The sequence below is a fragment of the Microcebus murinus genome, chromosome 3 (genome assembly GCF_040939455.1).
Source record: "Microcebus murinus isolate Inina chromosome 3, M.murinus_Inina_mat1.0, whole genome shotgun sequence".
NCBI classification, from domain to species: domain Eukaryota; kingdom Metazoa; phylum Chordata; class Mammalia; order Primates; family Cheirogaleidae; genus Microcebus; species Microcebus murinus.
In genome coordinates, this window is record NC_134106.1 from 45,332,675 (window position 1) to 45,358,637 (window position 25,963).

The 25,963-nt window shown below is 37.2% G+C and overlaps 2 protein-coding genes across 3 annotated transcripts in view; one reads left to right on the plus strand and one right to left on the minus strand.

Moving 5' to 3' along the window:
- The window catches only part of RTN4 (reticulon 4), an 80,868-nt gene extending 67,514 nt beyond the window's left edge, over positions 1-13,354 (minus strand). The window contains exon 1 of one of the 2 annotated variants that reach the window (XM_012777819.2): positions 12,551-13,354. In XM_012777819.2, coding sequence (XP_012633273.2) covers positions 12,551-13,109 — 559 coding nt within the window. In that variant the 5' untranslated portion in view covers positions 13,110-13,354. The remainder of the gene's footprint in view (positions 1-12,550) is intronic. The other variant, XM_012777820.2, reaches the window with a different exon arrangement.
- RPS27A (ribosomal protein S27a) overlaps positions 1-25,963 on the plus strand; it is a 488,879-nt gene that overhangs the window by 313,727 nt on the left and 149,189 nt on the right. The gene's annotated exons all lie outside the window — the stretch shown is intronic.

The following is a 25,963-nucleotide window of genomic DNA, read 5'->3' on the forward strand; positions in this document are numbered from 1 at the left end:
AATTTTATACAGAAATACTAAAACCTAGAAGAGGCAAAACAATTTTGAAAAAGAGAATCAAACTTGTGGTCATACTAGTTGATTTCAAGACTTACTGTAGAGCTATAGTAATCAAAACAGTCTGGTATTGGTATAAGGACAGATAAATAGATCAATATAACAAAACATAAACATAAATAGACACATTTCATATGGTTGATTCTGACAAAGACACCAAAGCAATTCAATAGAGAAAAGTATTATCAAAAAATTCTGCTGGGAAAGCTGGATATATAAATATGGAAAAAATAAATCTGGATCTGTAACTCATACCCAATGACAAAAATTAATTTAAGATGGATCACAGACTCAAACATAAAAGGTAAAACAATAAAGCTTCTAGAAAAAAACATAGAATGTCTTCACAGTCTTGGGAGTAGGCAAAGATGTCTTAGCAAGCAGAAAGCACTAATCATAAAAGAAAAAATAATTTTCTTCTAAGTTAAAAACTTGTACTCATAAAAAGAAACCATCAATAAAATAGGCAAACTACAGACTGGGAGAATATATTCACGACGTATTTATCTGACAAAAGATTTGTATCCAGAATATATATAGACCACCTACAAATCAGTAAGAAAAAAAGACATACAACCCAATTTAAGAAAGGACAAATTACTTGAACAGACATTTACAAAAGAAAACATATACATAGAAGACAGAATTAGAAGTCCTCTAACTCATTAGTCATTGGAGAGATCTGAATTAAAATCACCTTGACAAACAACTACATACACATTAAAATGGTTAAAATTAAAAAGACTACTCTGCGTTGGGAGCAGTTCTCCTACCACAGCCCCTCACTCCTTGGGGAAAAATAAACAAAAAAAATTAAAAAGACTAATAATATCAAATGTTAGTGAGAATGCAGAGACACCAGGATTGTCACTCATTGCTGGTGGAACTGGAATCACTTTGAAGAACAATTTGTCAATTTCTTATAAAAAATATACACCTACCTGGGCATGATCTCACCTCTTTAAAAAAAAAAAAAAAAAGGAAGAAAGAAAAAGAATTAGCCAAGGATGGTGGCACACCTGTAGTCTGGGCATGATCTCATCTCTTTAAGAAAAAAAAAAAAGGAAGAAAGAAAAAGAATTGGCCAGGTATTGTGGCACACTGTAGTCCTAGCTACTGGGGAGGCTGAGCTGGGAGCCCAGGAGTTCAAGGTTGCAGTGAGCTATGATTGTGCCACTGCACTCTAACCTGGGTGACTGAGAAGAGACCCTGTCTCAAAAAAAAAAAAAAAGAAGAAGAAATATACATACATATATAATGTATACACACACACACCCCTACCCCATGACACAACAATCCTAATTCTTAGATATTTATCTAACAGAAATGAGGACATATTTACAAAACCGTCTATAAGAATGTTCACAGCATTCTTTTTTTCGTAATAGCCAAAAAATGTAAATAACTTAAATATCCAAATGAATGAATAATTAAACTGTGGTATACTCACATCACAGAATACGGCAGTAGTAAAAAGAAACAAATTACTAATACCTGTAACATCATTAATAAGTCTCAAAAACATCATGCTGAATGCAAGTAGCTAGATACAATAGAGTGCATACTGTATGATTCCATTCATGTCATTGATGTTCTATAATACATAAAACTAATCTATGGTGAAAAAAACCATAACAGTGGTTATTTGGAAATAGGGACCAAAGCAAGAATTGAAGAATTGACTGCTGAGGACCCAAGAGATTCTTCTAGGATGGTAAAAATGTCATCAAATTCTCTATCTTGACAGGGGTGTGGCTTAAATAAGTATATGCATTTGTTAGAACATAAAGCTATTAAAACTTAAAATCTATGCATTTTACTGTGTGTAAACTATATCTTTTTTGTTGTTTGTTTGTTTGTTTTTTGAGATAGTCTACTCTGTTGCCTGGGCTAGAGTACCATGGCATCAGCCTAGCTCACAGCAACCTCAAACTCCTGGGCTCAAGCAATCCTTCTGCCTCAGCCTCTCGAGCAGCTGGGACTACAGACATGCGCCACCATGCCTGGCTAATTTTTTATATATATATTTTTAGTAGGCCAACTAATTTCTTTCTATTTTTAGTAGAGACGGGGTCTCACTCTTGCTCAGGCTGGTTTCAAACTCCTGACCTTGAGCAATCCGCCTGCCTCGGCTTCCCAGAGTGCTAGGATTACAGGTGTGAGCCACCGCGCCCGGCCTATATCTTAATAAAAACATTAAGATAAAAAAAGTATATGAGCATTCTTCAACAAATAAATTGCAGAGAGAGAAAAAGAGAGGTACAAGCAAGAGAGAACCCATAGATTGATTTACTACTGTAATTATGTGGGCCTTATTTGGATTCTGATTTTGTTTAACTATAAAAAGATCATTTATGACATTCACTAAATAATAGGAAATGTGAACACTGGCTGGAAACTTGATGATATTAATTAATTATTGCTAAATACAATATTTGATTATGGGTATTATGGCTGTATTAGTATTTTAAAAAGGAATACTTACAGTTTGCAAGATGCATGATGAAATATTTATGAGGGTGTGGGATGGGCCACGGGTTAATGATTGTCAGGCTCAGTGATGGCTAAATTATGTTTTGCCATAGTATAAAATATAGACATGGTCTTCATCCCCATTTCCGGGCATACAGCTCCTAAAATCCTCAGACTCTCCCAAGTAACAAGAGTGTCTTTTGTACCATAATCAGATGACTGGTCCCTAGATAAATTCAGTCACCAGAAAGACCAACACATGATTAGAGGGTTGGAACTTTTAGCTCCAACTCACAACCTGTGGAGAGGGGAAGGGGTAAGAGGGGCTGAAGGTGGAGCTTATCACCAATGCAATGGCCAATGATTTAATCAATCATGTCTATGTAATGAAGTCTCCATAAAAACCCAAAAGGACTGGGTTTAAAGAGCTTCCCAATAGCTTAACAAATGGAGGTTTCTGGAGGGTAGCACCGCAGAGAAAGCAGGGAAGTTCCATGCTCCTTCCTATATACCTTGCCCTATGCATATCTTCCCTAAGGCTGTTCATCTGTATCCTTTGTAAAAATATCCGGATAAATGGGTAAATGTAAATAAAATGTTTCCCTGAGTTCTATGAGCCACTCTAGCAAATTAACAGAACCTGAAGAGAGAATTTTGGAGACCCTAATTTACAGTCTGGTCAGTGAGAAGTTCTGGAGACCTGAACTTGTGACTGGTATCTGAAGTGCAAGGCAGTCTTCTGAAGTGCAAGGCAGTCTTCTGAAGTGCAAGGCAGTCTTAAGGGACTCAGTCCTCAACCTGTGGAATCTGATGCTATTTCCATGTGGACAGCAACAGAATGGAGTTAAATGAGAGGACATTTAGCTGGTGTCTGCTGGAGAATTGCTTGGTATGTTGGGGGGGAAACTCCCATAGTCTGGTACCAGAAGTTTTGAGTGACTGTGTGAGAGAAAATAGTAGAAAGGTTTCATTCCCTAAAAAGTTTCATTCCCTGCTCTTCTTTTGTTGGTATTCAAAATTTCCAATAAAAAATAAAATTTTAAATCCCCTCTCCAAAATACAGATAAGGCAATGTAAATGAACAAATTATGTTGTATTAAAATAATTTTAATTATAGTTTTACCCAAAACTCTTTTACCTGGCCATTAAAATATACATGTTCGAGTCTATCAATGCTCAACTTAGGCCCTGCAACATGTTTCATTAACAAAATTTTGGGTTCAACAGAAAGCTTAGTTGATAAGAGTGGGTAAATGAGAAGGTATGTTGGTAAGTGGCAGTTTTCTAAGTCCTTGTTCAAAAGGACTAAGAAGGACTATTACAGCCCTAATCCTTATGACAGATCTGTGTGTAGTACAGGTAGCCTATAAAATATAATGAAATACTTGATCTTTGAAATTCTGATTTTCATAATTCACCTTATGCAAGCAAAAGCATCCAACAAAGTAAGTTTTTAATATAAAAATTAATTTTTATATAAAATTAAAATCTCAGAATTTGGTAGAATAAAACTTTTTATAATTTAATGAATTCAGACTGAGAAATCCTAAAGACTATTTATTAAAGGGATTTATATGATAGCTTTCAGCATTTTTAGTAACCTCCTTAGAAGAAAAGTAAAACAGAATTTGAAAAAGTAAATTCCCTTATTTTCTAAGATCAAAAGCTCTGGTAGCTTAAAAAATTTTTTCAATGCTTTTAGATCACCTCCATCTAGGGCTGTCAGAATACTGAAATAAATGAACTTAATGATGGAAACTTCCAATTAGCCAAGTTTACAAACCATCTGCAAAGCTGAGGAGAAAAAATGTGCAGACACACCTGGAAACCCAAGTAACGGTCTCTCTTTTCACAAAAGCAATTCAGAGATCTGTAAAATCACATGATTGTCCTTACAGTACAATCACGAGACTCTTGGTTTTAGGAGCATAAAATTCTTTACGACTAGGGGCTGGTGTTTTCTCTTAATCTGCTACCTATACTTCTCATAAATACAACCTCTGCTCATCTTTTTTGTCCCCATACTTAGCTTTAAGCCTAGTTTAAAAGAAAAAAAAGGAATATATTAACTTTTTCTTAACTAATACTGAACTTCCAAGGGACCACAAATATAACTAGACAATTTCCAAGTCTTGTTCAAACAACAAAACTTTACAAAACTTCTTTCTATGGTAGCAATTTCATCAATGAGAAGAACAAACTGTTACAGAAATGATTCTTGAAAAAGTAAAGGCTACCTAAGTAAAGGATTCAGAAACTGCTTTAAAAAAAATCCAATATTTGGCATCTACAGCTTCTAATACAGGAATACAAAGAATATTTCTTCCTTTCTCAATACAAAAATGTTTCTAGAAATGAAAAAGCAGGAAAATTTATCTTCCCTTTCCAGTCAATTATCAATAGATAAGAGAAAGCCAAGTATCTGTATAATACAGTATGTTTCAAGGAGGTTAGAATACTTAGTATTTATTTCTAAAAGCCTGTATTTCACATTATAATGTAATTTTTTTTAAATACAGGTTAATAAAAACCATGTGTCTGTGGAAATATATGTACTATCAATACTGAAAATGCTTTCTCTCAAAATTAATTCATAAATGTAATGCAACCCACTAAAACTCCAATAAGAGGGGACTAGATGATCAAATTTTAAAGATTAAGTATAAATTATGTACACATAGATGGCCAAGAAAACTAATTCTGGAAAAGCTGTATTAGATAGCATTTTATTTTTAAAGTGTAGCAATGAAAACAGTCTGATACTTACACATGGACTGGTAGGTGGAACAGAAAATATTTCACCCATACTATATGAATATGACAAAAGTGGCATTTCAAAATAGTTATCAGAAGATGGATGACTTAATAAATGGTGTTGGGACAAATGGGAAACCATCTTGAAGAGTAAAACTATATCACTACTTCACTCTCTAGAACAAAATAAACTGCAAATAAGTCAAAGAATCAAATGTTAAAATGAAATTTTAAAAAATCATAAAAGTACTAGAAGAAAATATGGGAAAATTTTTTATGATCTTAGAGAAAGTCAGAGAATTACACAAAACTCAATGACTTTTCTGACTCAAAGTCATAAAAGAAAATGATAGGCCGGGCGCGGTGGCTCACGCCTGTAATCCTAGCTCTCTGGGAGGCCGAGGCGGGCGGATTGCTCGAGGTCAGGATTTCGAAACCAGCCTGAGCAAGAGCGAGATCCCGTCTCTACTATAAATAGAAACAAATTAATTGGCCAACTAATATATATACAAAAAATTAGCCGGGCATGGTGGCGCATGCCTGTTGTCCCAGCTACTTGGGAGGCTGAGGCAGGAGGATTGCTTGAGCCCAGGAGTTTGAGGTTGCTGTGAGCTAGGCTGACGCCATGGCACTCACTCTAGCCTGGGCAACAAAGTGAGACTCTGTCTCAAAAAAAAAAGAAAATGATAAATCTAACTACAAAAAAATTTCTAAACAGAAAAATATACCATACGGTTAAAATCCAAATAACAAATCAAGAAAAAAGTTTTCAAGACATAAGACAAAACACCAGTTTCCTTACAACAGACTGAGTGACCAGAAACTCTAAAGAATAGATCATTAAAAATTTAGTGGCATTTAAGCATATGAAAAAATACTCAAATGTAAATTAAAAGAGCAATTTGCTAAACCATTAACTAGTTTACCAATACACTATATGTTGGTAAAGGAATAAGGAAAAAGGAATTTTAACACAAATTCGTGGGAATATAGATTGGAACAACTCTTTGTAGGACAATTTGGCATTACTGACATTTTAAACACAAATATCCTCTGAACCAGTAATTCCACTTTCATGGATTTATCTTACAACACATATGGCATGGCATGTATTCCCAAGAAGGCATGTATTCCCAAAGAAATAGAGAGTGTTCACAGCAACATTACTTGTAACAGAAAAAAGAACCAACCTAAATAACCATCAATAAGGGATTGATGAAATATATTGTACATACATGGAATTCTCTGCACCTGTCTTTGTGTAAAATAAAGTGGAAAAGATATATACGTATAAATAAATATTATTCACAGATACCTTAAGAAACTACTGACAGAGTGGATCTACAGAAAACAACTTGGAGAATCTGTGTTTTTGACAGGTAGGAAGTTATGGTTTTCTGTCTATTCTTTCAGTATTGTTTGGAATTTTTAACCTTGTGTATGTAAACAAATGTTTTAACTTGTAAGATTTGGGATTTTTAAAGATAAAAAATATAGTAATTCTAGAATTATACAGAATATTAAGATCAGCATTCACCTATAATATATTCATCCAACAAATAACTTAGTATTTACCACATCTAAGGTACTGTGCTCAGTAATGCAGATACAATGTCATATAGTCCTTTTTCTCAAGGTAAAAAGGTAGTAGAGCTCTTTTCCTCAAGAACTATATAGTCTTTACTCGGAGACTTCCTGTTTAAAAAAAAAAAAAAAAAGAACTATATAGTCTGGTGGAGGATAGAAATGAGTTAACATGTCATTACCATATGTATAGTATGATATACACTATGATGAGGTAAGAATTGAATGTTATGGGAACACATGTAAAAAGCAACTTAAAATAATCATCATTCCAAGAAACATAAAAACCAGCAGCTTAAATGTAAAATTATCAACTGCTCCTTTGAGATTAGAAAGCATTAGTCTGAGAAAACCTTAGCCATCAGCAAAGCTGAGTCTCACTATGTTGCATGCCTATGTCCTTCCTACATTAACTAGCCACAAAGGTCACATTCATTCATTTAAGCACTAGTGATAAACTGGAGTTCTGCCATTACAGTTCCCATCACTGATACTGTCACCTCCAGAGGGACCTTCCAGATTCTACATTTAGAAATAGGAACAAAAAAATCTCAAAGAATGTACCATAAATATAGTAAATTTGCAACATTTACTTCTATTTAATAAGTGGTTCCAGGGAAGAACGAAGAAATATCCATTTGGTTGATACTTTTATCCTGGGCTAACAAAGTACCTTTAAAATGTATCATTTAAATTAGGGCCTTGAATTTAAGTATTTCAAATAAATACTTCATTATACTTACTTCAAATTAATATAGAAGTATTTCAAATAAATTGCTTTAAGGTATATTATGAAAGTAACTACACATAAAACAAAGGCAATTAATGAACAATAGACAATACGCTTTTTAGAAATGTTGTTATAAATACAGCAATCTTCTAAGTTTACAGTGATATAGCACTAAAAGAGCATGTTTTTTAAACATTATTCCATTTAGATATTTGCCAAAAGTTGGAGATTAGAGGGAGTTTACAAATTACTAAAATTGACCATAAACTTGACGCTGAGTTTCCTAAGAACCAATCTGAAACATAATTCACCTTATCTGTAAGGAGCATACCATTTATTCCCAACTTTTTTTTTTTATCAGAAATGGCTTAATAAGAAAAACTATTCACAATGATAAAAGTGAAAGAAAAGTGAGGAATGGACAGGGCATGTTATTCTTGGGAATGTCACATCAAGAACTTGGACTTTATATCAAGAAATGATACTTAAGATTTAAACTATAAGTCACTAAAAATTTTTTTGAAATTTTTAATATATGCTCATATGCCAATATAAATAATCATATAATGGCTTTATAAAAGATTAATAATATTTAGGCCCCAAGCCAATAGCCTATACTTATGAGCAATATTCAATTCTGCACAAATTATAAATTTTTATGTCAATTAACAGTTTTGACAGTCTCTGAAATTGGTTTAATAAACACTAGTATTCTTTTCTTTGTGTTTACATCCATGGCCTCCAAGTCTTATCAATTCTTCTTTCATAAAGCATATCTGTAACCTAACTGTAGAGATTCACAGCCAATTAAAGAAATCACCATTCCTATAGTCTTTATATTCCTCCCTTCTATTCCACTTTCACGGAATGAACCAGTAATAAGCCAGTTCAGGCCCTACTCACCTATCTCAGAACTACTGTAAAAGCTTTCTAAATAGTTCACCTGTTTTTCTTTCCAAGCTATCTAGAATATTGTCACCAATTTTCTAACACTGCTTTCACGATGCCTTGCCTCAATTCAATAATCTTCACAGGCTTCCCAATGCCTGAAGCAGTAATTAGCAAGAGGTGAAAAATAATGAAATAACTTTATACTTAAGAAATGAAAGTTAATAAAAATGTTTTTGGTTTCATAATATAAATTACCAAAAGCAAGAGCAGCTGTGACTGGCAGAGCATGGATTAAAAGGAAGATGAAAAACCCCAAATTCCTTAATTTGGCATGCAATATCCTTTAGAATCCGTATCTACCACACATTTTGTCTTAATTAACACTGGTTTGGAACATGTTTAGAGACCAGCTTAAAGTCACCATTAAATGATAATATTTGCAATTCTCTCAAATCAATTTCCACCCAGAGTTTCCTGTACAGATACTCAAAAGCCTAGGTTAATCAACCACCAAACCAAATGTTTCTTCATGAAAAATGGCCATCAAGTGAAAGGTTTCAGTCTGTCTTCACAGCTAAGCATTGCAACGGAGGTGCTCCAGGCACAACAGAAAATGGCAAAATTACAACTTACCAACTGATGAAAATCAGAGTTTACTCAAAAATGTAAATGGCATTGTTAAATACTCAAGTGTCAGGGATCTATAAACCCTCTTCCAGGTAGGCTGGTCTATATGTCTCTAACCATGCTCTGCACATTTCTCACCTTTTCTTTACTCATGTCAGTCCTCTCAGTCCCACTGAATCTTCAAAACTTATTTTAGCTTCAAAATCACAACATAATTATTTAAAGTGCATATTTCTAAAATAAACAATATTATTTTTTAAAAAGCCAAACTTCTTTACATGGCCTGTTAGAAACCCCAAATGATCTGAGCGTAGCCCATCTCTCCTCTCTCACCTTATACCACTCCCACTAGTTTTTCCTCACTAGTTTTACAAGATTCTTAAACATGCATAAGAGAGCTCATTCCTGCCTCCAGGCTTTTGCCCTAGGAATTTCTTGGAAATTTTTGATCTCTGCAGCTTAAATCTCACCTTTCTCAGAAAGGCCTTTCTTAGCATCACCCCACCTAAAAAAGCCCCCACATATCCAATCAATCTTTATGCCATCATCCTGTTTATTATCCTTATAACACCATAATTCTGAGTTCTTTATTTGTACTTATTATCTGTACTCCACACATGGGAAACACATGTGTCTTGCTTATTGCCAAACACTTAAAAGCCTAGAACAGTGCCTGTCCCTTGACAGGTTATCAATAATGGGTTGAATTAATGAATAAACTCTTCGGTGTATTAAAAAATATAGATGCACTAAAATGGCTTAACTATCCATAATCATAATCATAGTCATGATGTTCTTACATTTATTAAAACAACTGAAGTTTCCAAATAGGTATCATCAATACAGAATTAGGGAACTATGTAAAAACAAGAGTCCCTGAATAGGAAATATTCTTTCTCCTTTGCCTTCTACACTCAGTATTCCAACAATCAAGATTCCAACAGATGCTGTTATCCCCTGAATCCCCAATGTTCAAAGAAAAGAACTCTTCCCTTTGTTCTCATATAGCATTGTTAGTATGCTTTTGTCAGTCATTAAATTTCCTGTTTAAAATTTTCTTACTACATTACTACATTCTGTTTTTCTCTCTCACTTTAGTTTCCCTCAAATGTCTTTTTCATATGGAAAAAATAAAGACTGAATTACTCTTCATCTTCTAAGATTTTTAGTGTAGTGATGAGTGTTTTGAGTAGTGCCTGGGAGTATGTCAATATCAAATGTTATTCAGAAGGATCACAATTGGCTTATTTTCCCCATTGTGGATTAATGAATTAAGAAAAACACTATTGTGTGATATCACACTGATTTTCTTTTTCTAGGAAATGAGCGACCTCTAAAATCCTACAAGGATATTAAGATTTCTAAGCAGACAGTTACATCACTTGACGAAAGGTCCTACTGCTAGTGGGACACACTCTGTCCCAAAAGTAACAAGTATTTACAAAGGCATCTAATAAATGCATTCTCAATCTCTTACAAACTTGATTTTTTTCTCTTCCAAAATAATTTCCCAAGATGAAAAGGGCAATAAAACAACGTTCCTAATAATAACAACATACAATCAGGGACTTATATGAAAGGATTTGAAAACTATTTTACAGACCATACATACATGCAGGCCTCACTTAATGACAGATATGTTGAGAACTGAGTAGTTAGGCGATTTTGTCCTTGTGATCATAGAGTGTACTTACACAAACCCAGATGGTACAGCCTACTATACACCTAGACTATATGGTACAGCCAATTGCTCCTAGGCTACAAGCCTGTACAGTGTGTTACTGTACCAAACACCGCAGGCAATTGTAACACAATGGTAAGTTACTTGTGTACTAAGTATTTAGTATAAAAGATAAAAAATGATAAACCCATATAGGACCTTTATGATAAATAGAGCTTGCAGGACTGGAAGTTGCTCTGGGTGAGTCAGTGAGTGAATGTGAAGGCCTATGACGTTACTGTACATTACTGTAGACCTTAAAACACTGAAGCTATACTAAATTTATTTTTAAATTTTCTTCCAATAATAAATTAACCTTAGCTTGCTGTAATTTTTTTACTTTATAAACTTTTTAATTTTCTTTAACTTTTAGGCTTTTATGTAATTACATTTAGCCGAAAACACAAACACATTGTACAGCTATATAAAAATATTTTTTTCTTTATATCCTTACTCCATGAATTTTTAAAATCCTTTTTACTTTTTAAACTTTTCTGTTAAAAACTAAGAAACACATTGGCCTAGCCTACACAGGGTCAGGATCAAGACGTTGCTAGGCAGCAGGAATTTTTCAGCTCCAAGATAATCTCATAAGACCACCGTCCTATATGCGGGGCGTCTTCAACCCAAACGTCCTTATGTGGAACATGACTGTATTTTGTCTTTGTTAACCTAAAACATATAACTTCTAAAAAACAGTATTTCTAACCATTATATAAAAACGATTCGTCTGTCTCAAAACAATTCATTATATCTCAAGGTAAATCTACCACAAGGTTCAACTAGCCCATTGGTGGCAAGAAATCCACAGGTTTTCCTTTCTTTAAGGATGTCATCCATTTTGCCTTTTCTTTTTTCCCCTAAGATTCCATTGTATGCATGCATTAAAAGGCTCAGCCAGTGTACACTAACAGCAATTCCTCTACCCTGGTGAAACTGCGCCCCCTCGGAACACAACGCGTAGATTCCATTTTCCTGCCTGGGTTTGGCTAGTAGGGAGTCGCCACATCACACCCTGGTGACCTGGGCGGTGGCAGGACTTCGCCAGAACTCTCCCCTTGCCAATTCTCCGCGCACCACACCACTGGAGGCGCTCTCCCTTTACTGCAGATGGGTCAATGTGGACATTTTCCACTCGGCCAGCTTCCCACAAACCCAAGAGGGGGGAGGGTGAAGCACAAGGGGGCCACCCACGCCAGGGAGAGGTGAGCAGGGGCCCGGAGTTGAATGCAGGCAAACAGACCCGCAGCGAAACCACACCTTTTCCCAAGTAGCAACCCAGGAGGTAGACAAAAGCCCCTCCTAAAAAGATTAAAGTGCCAAGGCCTTTCCATCCTCACCCCAAAGCCAAGCCAGCCCAATGAATCCACATCGCTAGTTCCTTGGTACACATCCAGCTCCTACTAGGAGCGGGCGCCTAACTTCCGAGACGCAGTGGAATGGGGACCAGAAGGAAGAACGCTGAGGGCCCGGTGGGGTGCACGTGCTCCCCAACACCAAGACAGACAATAAAGAACAAGCCCAGGCTTTCGCGGCTGCCCCACCCTTCTCCCAGCGCCTCCCACCAGCCGGGGCGCCGCAGCCCCCACAGCCGCAGACAAAGCCCCTCGGGGCGGAGAGGAGGGCCTTGCCGGAGGCATTTGGGGCTGCACACAAAAGAGGGAGGGGCGGGAGGGGCGCGAGGGGCGGCGCGAGGCGGAGGGCGCGGCACTCACCCACTGAGCCCGAGGAGCCCCTGCGCTTGGGCGCGGCCGGTGTGGAGGGGGGCGCGGCGGGGGCCGGGGCGGGCGGGGTCCACGCGGGCTCGGCCAGGGGGCTCACGCCGGCAGGGGGAGGAGGGGGAGGCCGGGCCGGAGGCTCGTCGTCCTCGGGCAGCTTGGAGGGCGAGACTGCGGCAGCAGACGGTAGGGATGGCGCGGACACTGTCGACGACACGGGGCTCGGGTCCCAAGCCGCCAGCCGCTCCGGGGCGGCGGGGGGCGCGGCCGGCAGGGGCCCCCGGGGCGCCGGGGGCACGAAGTCATTTCCGAAGTCCTGCAGGGGCGCGCCGACGGCAGGGGCGGGGGCCACCACGGCCGCAGACAGCCCGGCGGCGGGCTTCCTCTCCAGCACCTCCAGCTCCTCCAAGTCTTCGTCTTCGTCCTCCTCTTCTTCCTCCTCCTCCTCTTCTTCCTCGTCCTCGGGCTCCCTCACGAACTGGTACTTGAAAGCCGGCTGAGGCCGGGGCGGGCTGTCCGAGGACGAGACCAGAGGCGACTGGTCCAGGTCTTCCATGGCTGGCGGGTCGGAGATGCTGCTGCAGCTGCTGCCGCCGACTGAGCCGCTTCTCCTCAGAGCCGCGGGCGGTTGTGGGGGTTGGGGAGGACGGAGAGGGGCCGGGCCGACAGAGTGAAGGAGCTGCTGTGGCGAAGGTTCCCGGAACAATGAGACTGCTCCTCCTGCCTCAGCGCCCGTGATGCGCCACCCGCCGTGTACCCACTTGCCGCCGCCGCCGCCGCCGCCCAGACGAGCAAAGGAGTGGAGCCAGCGGAGTCTCCGCCCAGTTTGGCGTGACTCACCCTCCCCGCAGGGAGGGCAGGGACTGGCGCGGGAGGGAGCGCGCCAATCGGCTACAGGATAGAGAAGATGGGCAACCAGCCCACCCAACAGAAAGGGAAGAGGATTGAGGTGGGCGGGGCTCACTGCACTTCCTCTCTCTTACGGGCTGGGATTGGGCTTGGTGGGCGAGGTTTGGATCCGGGCGCTCCACCTTCCACTTTGGGTGACACGAGAGTTGGGGTGGGGTCTTCGCCTTGCCCGCAGCTGGAGGTTATTCTGTCACTTGCTTACTGCGAAAGGGGGAGGGGATGCTTGCTGGGAGGGGTCCGGGAGGTTCCTGGCGCGCCACCGGAAGGGCGTTATTCTGGGGTTCTGAGGATGGAAACTTCCCTCTGGGGAAAGGAAAAACACAGACTGGAGAAAGGTACTAACGGGACTGTGAAGTAGGCTCTAAGGATTTTTTATAAGATTTTTGAAATAAAAGGTGGTCTTTTTTCACTTAAATCCCCAAACCACATCACTACTACCACCACCCTAAAAGAAAAAAAAATTTTTTGACAGTTTTAGGCTCACTCCTAAACTGCAGACCCTGCAAATAGTAGGCAAAACAGCTGTGCTAGATTATCTGGGGGTCTGGGGCCGATCATTTGAAAGTCTACTGTTCTTCCAAACAGGGTTTGGGGCTCTGCTTGCTGCTGGACTCTCTTACATGGTAGGAGAATGAGTCACCCAAAGAGAGAGGGAGAGAGGAAAGTGGAAAGAGAAAGATGCCTGGGAAAGCTAATTTGGTTCACATTACATATCAATCACCTTGGGCTCATGAGTCAACATTTCAGATGATTCAGGCTTTCTGGGAGTCTGGAAGCCCGATACTCATTGGTTTGATATGCATACAGGAATACCCATGATCCCCATTCCACTTTTTCCAAGAATGGAGAATGGAAAGAAAGTAGTTGCAGAACATATAAGAATCAGCATCCAGAGGTTCAGAGAGCCCTTTTATTTTTCCCTTTAACCTTTCAAAAATATTCACTGCATGCCTACTGTGGAGGCCCTGGAGAGAGAAGGATAACCTGCTTTCAGGTTGCTCACAGTCAACGTGTGCTGTCCAATACCTTAGTCACTGGCTTCTTTTGACTATTGAGCACTTGAAATATAACTAATCTGAAATAAGATATGCGGTAAGTGTAAAATGCACACAATTTCGAGAATTTGTACCTAAAAAGAAGGTAAAATATCTTAGTTTTCATATTGGTTACATGTTGAATTTGGTAATATTTTGAATATATTGGGGTAAGTATAATACCTTATTAATTCATTTGTTTCTTTTTAAAGCAGCTTCTAGAATATTTTAAATACATACATGTGGCTCACATTATATTTCTATTTGACAGTACTAGTCTAGATTAATGATTAAGAAATTTTGATTGCCATGAGGAATCACTGGTTATTTAAGCAAATTCTTAGCTCCATCTTGTTTATATTACCATAGGCTTAATTTGGGTATTAAAATAGAAAAATAAAGGTTGAGGGAGGGATGAATAGGTGGAACATAGGAGATTTTTTAGAGCAGTATTATACTGTAATGGTGGATACAGGACATTATGCATTTGGCAAAACCCATAGAAGTACCAAACAGAAGGAGTGAACCCCAATGCAAACTATGGGCTCTAGTTAATAACATATCAATATTGGTTCACCAATTATAACAAATGTGCCACATCAATGCAATATGTTAATAATAGTAAACGGGTTAGGATGTAAGGATGGGCATATTGGGAACTCTATTTTCTGTACATCTTTTCTGTAAACCTAAAACTACTCTAAGAAATAAAGTTTGTTAATTAAAAAAAAGAAAGAAAGAAAAGTAGATAGAGATTTCCTGGCAATGTAACCTGATCAGGTTAATAATCAACAATATATTTAAGACTTAGCACATCAATTCCACAGAGATGAACCGGCTTTATTTCTACAAAATGTTCGAGTTGCTTTGAGTTTGTTTGGTTTTATTTTTTTCAAGAGGTTGGGAAGACTAAGTAGAGAGATGTATTGGTGTAGAATTTGGGGGCAGGAGGTTAATGCCAAATTAATTTAAAACAAAACAGATTCTCACAATAATGACTACAGTAGTCACATTTGAAGTCAAATATTTGTCAGAAATTTTCAAAAATGTACATGGTTTTAAATTAATTGCATACATATACAAAAATATACTAACAAAATTTTATGGTATGAACTTTTTTTAAGTCACAGTTTAAGTCACAGTTTAGTTATCAACAATTCAATCCACCCCATAATGTTTTTCCCACTATTATCATTCTGAAATTCCTTAATGGAAAGTTTCATAGGGTTTTCATATAATTATTTGTAAGTTGCTTATATGATATTTCTATATTCATATATCTCCATACCTGCTACTACTAAAATAATCTCAAGAGATTATCTTTAATAAAAGTTTCATAAAAGAATTATTTTAGAAAAGTGATAGATTTACAACTTTAGCAGCAAATATTGGGGAAATAATGTGAATACTCTGATGTAGAATAAAAATAAAAATTTTGTATTATTAATCTGTGACTTCTTAAAAAAAGTATTTGATGGACAAATAAGAGTAAAGTGTTTACCCAGTGTTCATAAAATGATCAACAAAGCATAAAGGAGAATGTTGCTGAAACATAGTGAATGTTACACTAAAATTAAAAGTAGAACTAGTTATACATTACTCTAACTAGATGTAAAACCACTCCCACCAACAACAAAATTCTGATGGGCATTTGAAATAGTTAATAGAAGAATACAAATTCTAGTGAATTATCTTTGAAAATATCTTAGCAGAGGTAGAAGATTCAAGTTCCCAGATATCACTGGTTACTAACTGTTCTCTTTGAGAACACAAGAATCCATTCAGCCTGGTAAGGAATCTCAGAATTGGAAGGACTTTGGGAGGTCAGCTTAACCAATCTCCCTTCCATTATAAGAATGTCTTCTTTCATCTGTAATAGATGTGGTCATCTGTGATAGATTTAAAAATGGCCACAAACTCTTTGCAACAACTCCCATCAAGAGGTAAGGTTGATTTCCCTACCTCTTCTGAGGTGGCTTTGTGACTTCTTGACTAATAGAATGTCCTGGAAGTGAGTTCCAAGCCTAACCAGTAGAGGGGTTGCAGCTTTCACTCTCACTCTCATGACATGCTGAAGCCCTGTGAAAAAGCCCAGGCTATTCATCCTTGAAGATGAGAAGACATATAGAGAGACCTAGCTGTCCCAGCCAAAAAGCTGAGATCCCAGAAATGTGAGACCATCTCAGACTATCCAGCCATCCAGAGTAATGAAAAATAATGAATCATTGTTTTTTTAAACCACTATGTTTTGGGATGGTTCATTACACAGCAAAAGCTAAATGAAATATCATCCTTTTTGTGCTTCCATTTTATGCTTTATTCATTCATACAAGAAATATTTCTTGGGTATATGCTGTGCACTGGGCCCTTTGTTCAAGACTGGAAAATATAGCACTAAGCAAAACAGACACAAATGTGCTTGCACATTTTCAGTAAAGGGAGACTCATCACTTAGGGAAACAGCCAATCCATTTCGGTAGTATTATACTTTATTGTAGGATGCTGAATTGATACCTCATCTGGTATTTGTAGAACAGGTTACTTGTCCTTATATCATGTATGCCCCTCAAAAGAGATAAAAGGTATAGGGTGGGTATACTCATCTACACATTGCAGGATGTGAACTCCAGGTGGGTTCAGCAATAGAAGAGAGATGAGAGGTGGATTACAGGCAAACCTGTTTCAAGAGCTGTCAACCACAGCTTTCTCACCTACTGAAAATGACTTGCCTATATTCAGGAGTACCACTGAATAACATTTAACCTTTCCTTTTAAAAACGATTAAAATATCATTTTGGCACTCTTGAGTGAAAAATTAACAGCTTGCTAAGTTGTTGTCCCTACCATTTTACTGAGATTTTAAATTTTATGGAATGTACCTTCTTGTGAAATGCAGTTCATGGTTCTGGTCAACACCTTGACTTATGCTAAACCCATCTGTAATAAGAATAGAAATATAAATATTATGTGACCAACTTCTTCAGCCATGCTAGCTAAACACTGACAATTAGTGTTGAACTTAAAATTTATAAGCCCCAAAAAGAAATCGCATATTAATAATAAGCAAGTTAAAGTCATAATTTAAACATGAACCTAATCTTTCTCCTTTTACTTTCTGGAACTCTCTGCGTTATTAGTAAGTTTCCTTAGACTATTTTAATATGAATTATTTCTCTGGTGAAATTTATTTTTGATCCAGCAGAAAATTAATTTTGATCTAGCAGCATAAATCCAAGCAGAAGAATTCCTGTGTCATGTTAGACAAATAAAAACGTGTCCTCATAAGAAAAAAAGTAACTGCAGAGAAAAGTCCACAAAATTAAATAACTCATTCCAATATATAACCTACTGTTCCTAATACCTAAAGATTGGAGTGGAAATTCTGTTATTTCATCTTCAAAGGAGAAAGAAACCAGTTGGCAATTACCTTTAGAATCAACATTATTCATTTATTCAGTTAAAATCTAATGAGCATCTAGGCTCTGGTGATAAAGAATAAATAGAACATTTTCTAACATCAAGGAATGTATAGATACATATATATGTATCTATACATATATGGATGTATGTATATACATGTGTGTATTGTGTGCATACATACACACACAATAGTTCTACCTTATCCATAGTTTTGCATTCCCTGTTTGAGTTACCTTTAGTCAACTGTGGTTTAAAAATATTAAATGGAAACTTCCAGAAATAATTTATAAGTTTTAAATTGCACACTGTTCTGAGTAGTGTGGTGAAATCTAACGCAGTCCTGTGCCATCCCACCAGGGACGTGAATCATCCCTTTGCCCAGCATATCCACACTGTATCCACTCCCTGCCTATCACTTAGTAGCCATCTCAGTTATTAGACAGAGTGTCATAGTATCACAGTGCTTGTGTTCAAGTAATCTTTATTTTACTTAATAATGGCCCTAAAAAAGCTCAAGAGTAGTGATGCTGGTCATTTGGATTGCCAAAGACAAGCCATAAAGGGCTTCATTTAAGTGAAAAGGTGAAAGTTTATAATAGATATGTATGTATAGGAAAAAACATAGTGTATATAGAGTTCGGTACTATCCTTGGTTTCAGGCATCCAGTGGGGCCTTGGAACATATTCCCGAGGATAACAGAGGGGATTACTGTATATGTATATATATAGGGAGAAAGAGAGATATAGACATGGGAATATTCAAGCAGGATTTGGAGAACACCTCATAAAAGTAGTTGATACTTGATCCTTTAAGGTGGAGAAAAAAAGAAATGCATTAAAAAGAGAGAATAACATCTGTAAGGGCAAGGAAAAGTGAAACTTCAACAAAGATTCAAGGCATAAAGAGACTTCTGATATAGCTGGAGAGGTAGGAAATGATGGAAGATAAAACCAGAAAAATAAGCTAAGTACAGACTCTGAAGGGTTTCAAATGCCACGCTAAAGAGTAGACATGTTATTCTCCAAGAGTTAAAGGTCTTTTTTTTTTTTTGAGACAGAGTCTCACTTTGTTGCCCAGGCTAGAGTGAGTGCCATGGCGTCAGTTTAGCTCACAGCAACCTCAAACTCCTGGGCCCAAACAATCCTACTGCTTCAGCCTCCCGAGTAGCTGGGACTACAGGCATGCGCCACTATGCCCAGCTAATTTTTTCTATATATTTTTAGTTGGCCAATTAATTTCTTTCTATTTTAGTAGTGATGGGGTCTTGCTCTTGCCCAGGCTGGTTTTGAACTCCTGACCTTAAGCAATCTGCCCACCTAAGCCTCCCAGAGTGCTAGGATTACAGGTGTGAGCCACCATACGCAGCTTCAAAGGTCTTTTTAAGCAGACTGATGGGATGACCTGATTGGTAGTTTATAACAATAACACTAATAGAGGATTGATTATGGGTGCTAGAGTAAGGAAACAATATTTAAGATGCAATTACAATATTTTAAGTACTCATTGCCCAATAACATTATGATAGCAACTGTGGTTTAAGTTATAAGCATAATTACTGCTTATAATTCATGTAAAAGTTGATGTGAGCCTAAACCAATAGCATAGGAATTAGAGAGGAGAAAATGCATTTGAAAAACATTTCAGAAGGTGAATTCATAGAGTTTAGTGACTAATAGAATGAAGGGACTGATGGAAAATAAAGAAAAGCTGATTCTAAGGTTTAAATTTAGGTGACAAGTTAAATTGGTACTGCCATTATCAAAGAAGTCAGAAGAGGAAGAACAGTTTGTATGAATACTGGGGAGAATATAATGACCTAAGTTTTTAGATACATTGAACTTGAGTTGACTGCAGAACATTGGAGTAGAAATAATCACAAAGCAGCTGCAAAACCAAGACTGGACTTAGGATAGAGGTCTAGTCTGGACAGCTGGTACCTAAACCTGTTAGGTTTCATGGGTCAGAGTTTAGAGGAAAATGGTGGGGCAGAGGAGAGGGTGGCCAAGCAGGTTGATGGATACTGTCTGCTACTCATGGGAGAAAACGGCCAAGAATGGAACCCTGGAAAACATCAACATGTAACATCTCTGGACGTCCTTGAACACCAATATTTCCACTTAACCTTTACTTTCCTGAGCAAAGCAAATCAAAACAAAATATAACAAAACAGCCGGGCGTGGTGGCTCACGCCTGTAATCCTAGCTCTCTGGGAGGCCGAGGCGGGCGGATTGCTCAAGGTCAGGAGTTCGAAACCAGCCTGAGCAAGAGCGAGACCCCATCTCTACTATAAATAGAAAGAAATTAATTGGCCAACTAATATATATATATATATAAAAAATTAGCCGGGCATGGTGGCGCATGCCTGTAGTCCCAGCTACTTGGGAGGCTGAGGCAGAAGGATTGCTTGAGCCAGGAGATTGAGGTTGCTGTGAGCTAGGCTGACGCCATGGCACTCACTCTAGCCGAGGCAACAAAGCGAGACTCTGTCTCAAAAAATAAAAAATAAATAAAAAAAATAAAAAATATAACAAAACAAAAACTCCCTATCCTTTCTTTGTAGGTCCAGTTCTTTAGTTTTTAAATAGATGCTCCTTTTATCTTCTCTATCCACCTTAAATATTAAACTCAGAACTCAAAATAGTAATCCAGTAAATGTTCAGTATAATTATATTTAGCACTAAGTAATATATAATAATAGGGACAGCAACAATAATTTAAGCCTACAGATAATCCTAAAACCCTCATTAAGCTGGTGGCTCCAGCCTCTCGGCCAGTAACAAGTAGTACAATTGCCGAGTGGACTCTTGCCTCTTCTTGTAACCATCCACTAAAGAAATGGCTTAAAGAAAAGCAGTAAGATTCAGCCAGCTCCGTTAAACTACAAAACTAACTAGACAATAAGCACTTTTTTTATATGTTATTTGTATTTGAGTTTTAGCAGTTTTTTAATCAACAGATCTATATTGCTCTTATGTAATTTGTTTTTAACTTTTTTCCAGAGCACCCAGAAACACAGTCATCACTAGAAATGTTATCATATATCACCCTGCCTATGTCCTTTTGAAACTCATTTTCCTTTTATTACTAAAAACTATTGTGATCTAAAATTTCAATTTTATCTTAGTTTTCTTTATTGTCCCGAGTAGAAGTTTTTCCTATCAAGTAGTAAAAGAAATGTAAATCATTTGTGAACGATAAAATGCTATTTATTCTAATGAGCTAAATATGGTATACCGTGTTCATTTCCTCTCCATCCCCAAACCCCATTAAAATGTCAGTAAAGCAATAAAAAATGATATCAACTTACAAGGACAAAGAGAGTAAGAAAGGCAACAGTGGTAAAATATTTCAACACATTTTTAGAAGACAAGAAGCAGATGGAGGAGAAGTTACTGACTTAGCAGAGTAAATGAAGTTACAACTTAAAAATCTCTCAAGGGGCAGTATCAACTAAAAGCAAGTCATTTTGTGTCACCAAACTCCTTCCTGAGAGGCTCCGCCCTTGGAGGTGCCAAAATTGAGAACAAGGACATTAGGTAAAAATGGAACCCTTGGACCTCATGTCCCTATCCTGCCCCCAGAAAGTGTGCAGCAAGGCTTAAACATACCCCTCCTACCCCACCAGGGATTCTTATGTGGAGAAACAAAATGGCTCCCAGAGAAAATTCCTCAAAGTATTGGCATTTGAAGTACCCCAGTAAAAAGGCCTGATCAGCCCCAGAGTCATGCCTGCCAGTCTTCCTTCTTCCTACAGAGCTTCCAGTCCACTTTCTCAATGCCACACTCAAACATGAAACAAAAAACAAAACCACTAGATATTTGACGAAAGCCTCAAAAACTAGGAACAGAAATAAACAAAAATAGAAACTTAAGGGAACAGACATACAGAGAACAGAAGACAAGAACCAAGAAGCTATAATTAATATTTAGAGGGAGATAAAGGAAGTTATCACTTCCATAAAATAAAAACAGAAACAACAGAAATGAGAAATATCAGAGAACATGAAAGAGTTCATAAATTAAAACCAATTATATGTTAATGGTAACATTATTCTCAATAATCAAAAGGTAGAAATAACCAAATGTCTATCAAAAGATGAACAGATAAATGAAATATGGTATAGACATATTAAGGACTATTATTCAAGCCTCAAAAAGGAATGAAATTCTGGTACATGATACATATAGATGAACCATGAAGACATTATGCTATGTTGGAAATGGCCAAATATGCTTCCACTAATATGAGATACCTAGAATAGCCAAATACATAGAGAGAGAAAGTAGAACACTGAGTACTAGTGGGTAAGGGGAGGGAGGAATGAGGAGTTAGTGTTTAATGGGTACAGAATTTCGGTATGGGCTAGTAAAAATTTTCTGGAGATAGTAGTGACGGTTGCACAACAATGTAAATGTACTAAATGCCATTGAACTGGTTAAAATGGTAACTTTTATGTTATGTTTATTTTACCATACTAAAAAAAAAATTTTATTACAGTTTTTTAAATTAATAGAAGTTCCAGCTCCAACAAAGGTTTTTTGAAATAAGGGTGAAAAGTGCTACCCTTCTTGAAATAATGGTGACTGAATGGTGAGATAATTCTTTAATGAATGGTTATTTTAAAGATAAAGTTGGCCCGGGAATGGTGGCTCACACCTGTAATCCTAGTACTTTGGGAAGCCAAGGTGGAAAGATCACTTGAGTCCAGGAGTACAAGTCCAGCCTGGGCAACATAGAGATCTCATTTCTACAAAAAATAAAAAAAATTAACCAGGCACAGTGGTACACACCTGTAGTTCCAGCTACTTGGGAGGCTAAGACAGGAGGATCACTTGAGCCCAGGAGTTAGGGGCTGCAGTGAGCTAGAATCATACCACTGTACACCAGCCTGGGTGACAAAGCAAGATCCTGACTGAAAAAAATAATAAAAAAATAAAAACAAATAAAGTTGAAAAATCTCCCAAGAAATAGAAAACAAGAACAAAAATATATATTAGTAACAAATAAGTAGAAACTAAAGTTTAAAAGGGAAGCAATACCTAACAAATTCAAAGATTCTAAATGAAAAAAAGCAATACCAATCAATGTTGGTCAAAGGATATAAAATTTCAGTTAGCTAAGAGGAAGAAGTTCAAGAGATCTATTATACAACTGTCTATTATATAGTTAATAACTATGTATCTTTTTTTTTTTTTTTTTTTTTGATACAGAGTCTCACTTTGTTGCCCAGGCTAGAGTGCCGTGGCATCAGCCTAGCTCACAGCAACCTCAAACTCCTGGGCTCAATTGATCCTGCTGCCTCAGCCTTTTGAGTAGCTAGGACTACAGGGATGTGCCACCATTCTTGCCATTTTTTCTATATGTTTTTAGTTAGCCAATTAATTTCTTGCTGTTTTTAGTAGAGACAGATCTGGCTCTTGCTCAGGCTGGTTTCGAACTCCTGACCTTGAGCAATCCGCCTGCCTCAGCTTCCCAGAGTGCTAGGATTACAGTCATGAGCTACCGTGCCTGGCCTATGTATTCTTGAAATTGCTAAAAGAATATTTTAAGTGTTCTCAAGGCAAAAAAGTAAGAATGTGAGGCAATACATATGTTAATAAGCTCAATTTAGCCATTACACAATGTATACATTATGTCATTCATAAATATATATAATTTTTATTTGCCAATTTAAATAAACCATAAAAAAGCAATACCATTTACAATAGTATCAGAAAACTATTAAAGGATAGATGTAAAAAAAATATGCCCAAAGACTTTTACACTGCAAGCTACAAACATTGCTGAGAGGAATTAAAGAAGCCAGAGAGACTTAAACTTGATTTCAAGACTTATGATACAGCTACAGTAATTAAGACATTATGGTGTTGGCATAAAGATAAAAAATTAAATCAGTGGAACAGAATATAGAGTACAGAAATAGACCCATAGACCCACAAATATATAGTCAATTAATTTTATTTCAACAGGGAAAGATTATCTCTACAACAAATGGTGCTGGAATAATTGGACATCCATATGCAAAAAAAATAAAGGAACTTCGATCCTTATTTCATATCATATTCAAACATTAACTGAAAATGGATCATGGGCCTAACTAGAACAGTTAAAACTATAACATTTCTTGAAGATAACCTAGAATAAAATTTTGGCAAGAGGTATAATGCTGTTACAAGTGTGCAACCACTTTGGAAAAATATCTGGCAGTTTCTCATAAAGTTAAACATCCCTAATCATATGACTCAGCAATTCCACACGTAGGTATTTATCCAAGAGAAATGAACACAGCAAACAACCCACGTGTCCATCACTTGGATGAATAAAAATATGATACCTTTGGAATCCTAGTCAGCAATAAAAACCAACAAACTATTGATAATATCCCACAATGCAGAAGAAACTCCTAAGGATTATATTAAGTGAAAGAAACAAGACACAAAAGACTGCATGCTGTATGATTCCGTTTATGTGGCATTCTCAATTAACAGGCAAAACTGCAAGTGGTGTGGCAAGGAGGAGGGAGTGACTGCAGAGGGAACTAGGGAACTTACTGGAATGAGAGAAATCGTCTGTATTTTGATTGTGGTGATGGTCACACAACTATATACATTGTCAAAACTCATTGACCTGTACATTTAAGATGAGTGAACTTTTATTGGATGCAAATTATACCTCAATAAAGCTGTTTTTTTAAACAAAAAGATGTAATATAGAAGATAAAAGAAAGTTAGAAGATCAATTTTGGAGGCCTATAAATTACTAACAAGAGATCCAGAAAGAGAGAACAGAGGAAACACTAAAAAACATACATGGGATCTTTTAGTAAGTATTGTCACGGTTGAATTGTTTCTCTGCAAAAGATAGGTTGACATCCTAACCCCTTGTCCTCTGGAAAGGTGAACTTGCAGTATGGTACTCCATGTTCCGTGACAGAAACATTGAGTTTATGTTTTCATTTAGCACTATAAATGTGTGCAGACTTTCTAAGTGTCAAAGAATATTTTAAGACTATTTCTTAAACAATTTTCCTTCTCTAAATTACCCTCTCTACTTCTATGAAATTGATAGTGCTATAAATAAAATCGAATTCAAGCCTAAATTGTTATTGGGGCAAGTTGCTGTTTTCAGATGGCCATATACTACTGTGTAATTTTAAAAAATAAACTATTTAAAATGAATGCTTCTTAAGCATATTGTACTTTCATTACTGTATCTATGAAACTCAGCAATTCATCTTTCTCTCAACAACTTTATTGAGATAGAATTCAGATACCATACCAACCATGCATTAGAAGTGTGCAATTCAATGCCAGTCGTTTCTCTTTTGTACGACTTTTGAATAAGATACAGAAGAAAAGACAATGTGAGTCAGTGGAACAAGACTATAGATCCAGTTTTGCTATGCCCTAGCTAGGTCACCTCTGGCCTCAGTTTCCTCATCTGCAAATCAGGGGATTAAATTAGATGACTTACCAGTCTCTAGCTCTGATATACTTTCAAGATCATTTGATTTATTTTTTATTTTTAACCTTCAATTTCTCGTTAGCGCTAACACCAAACATTGAGATAAGCAGTTCAGAAAGACGTGCTCCATAGGACCACGGCAACAATGCTCTGGATTAAAGATGGTGCCGGCAGATTCATTACAGCACTCGGAAGTCTTTATAAATGTAATGAGATTCTTTACAGCCTTTCTTGAAAGGAGACAGTTTCCTTTTACACATTTCAAAGTGACAAAATAAAGAGAAAGAGAAGAGTCGCATAGTGTGTGTTTAACTTAGATGAGCTTCTTTTCTCTAACTTTATTTTTCTCATTTCCAAAAGCAAATATGAAAACTCTATGTGGAAAGCTAAACAGACTTAGAAATATTTTCAAGAAAGCTATATTAAAGTCAGTGACTCAGCCAAATACCTTAATCAAAAATATAAACCATACTGCCAGAGTAGCTTTTACTGAAGCCAAAAATGAAGAGTCCCCATAAAGGCCTAATTGACATGCAAAAATTTTATCGCCACAGATATTTTAATAGTACATTACTTCATTT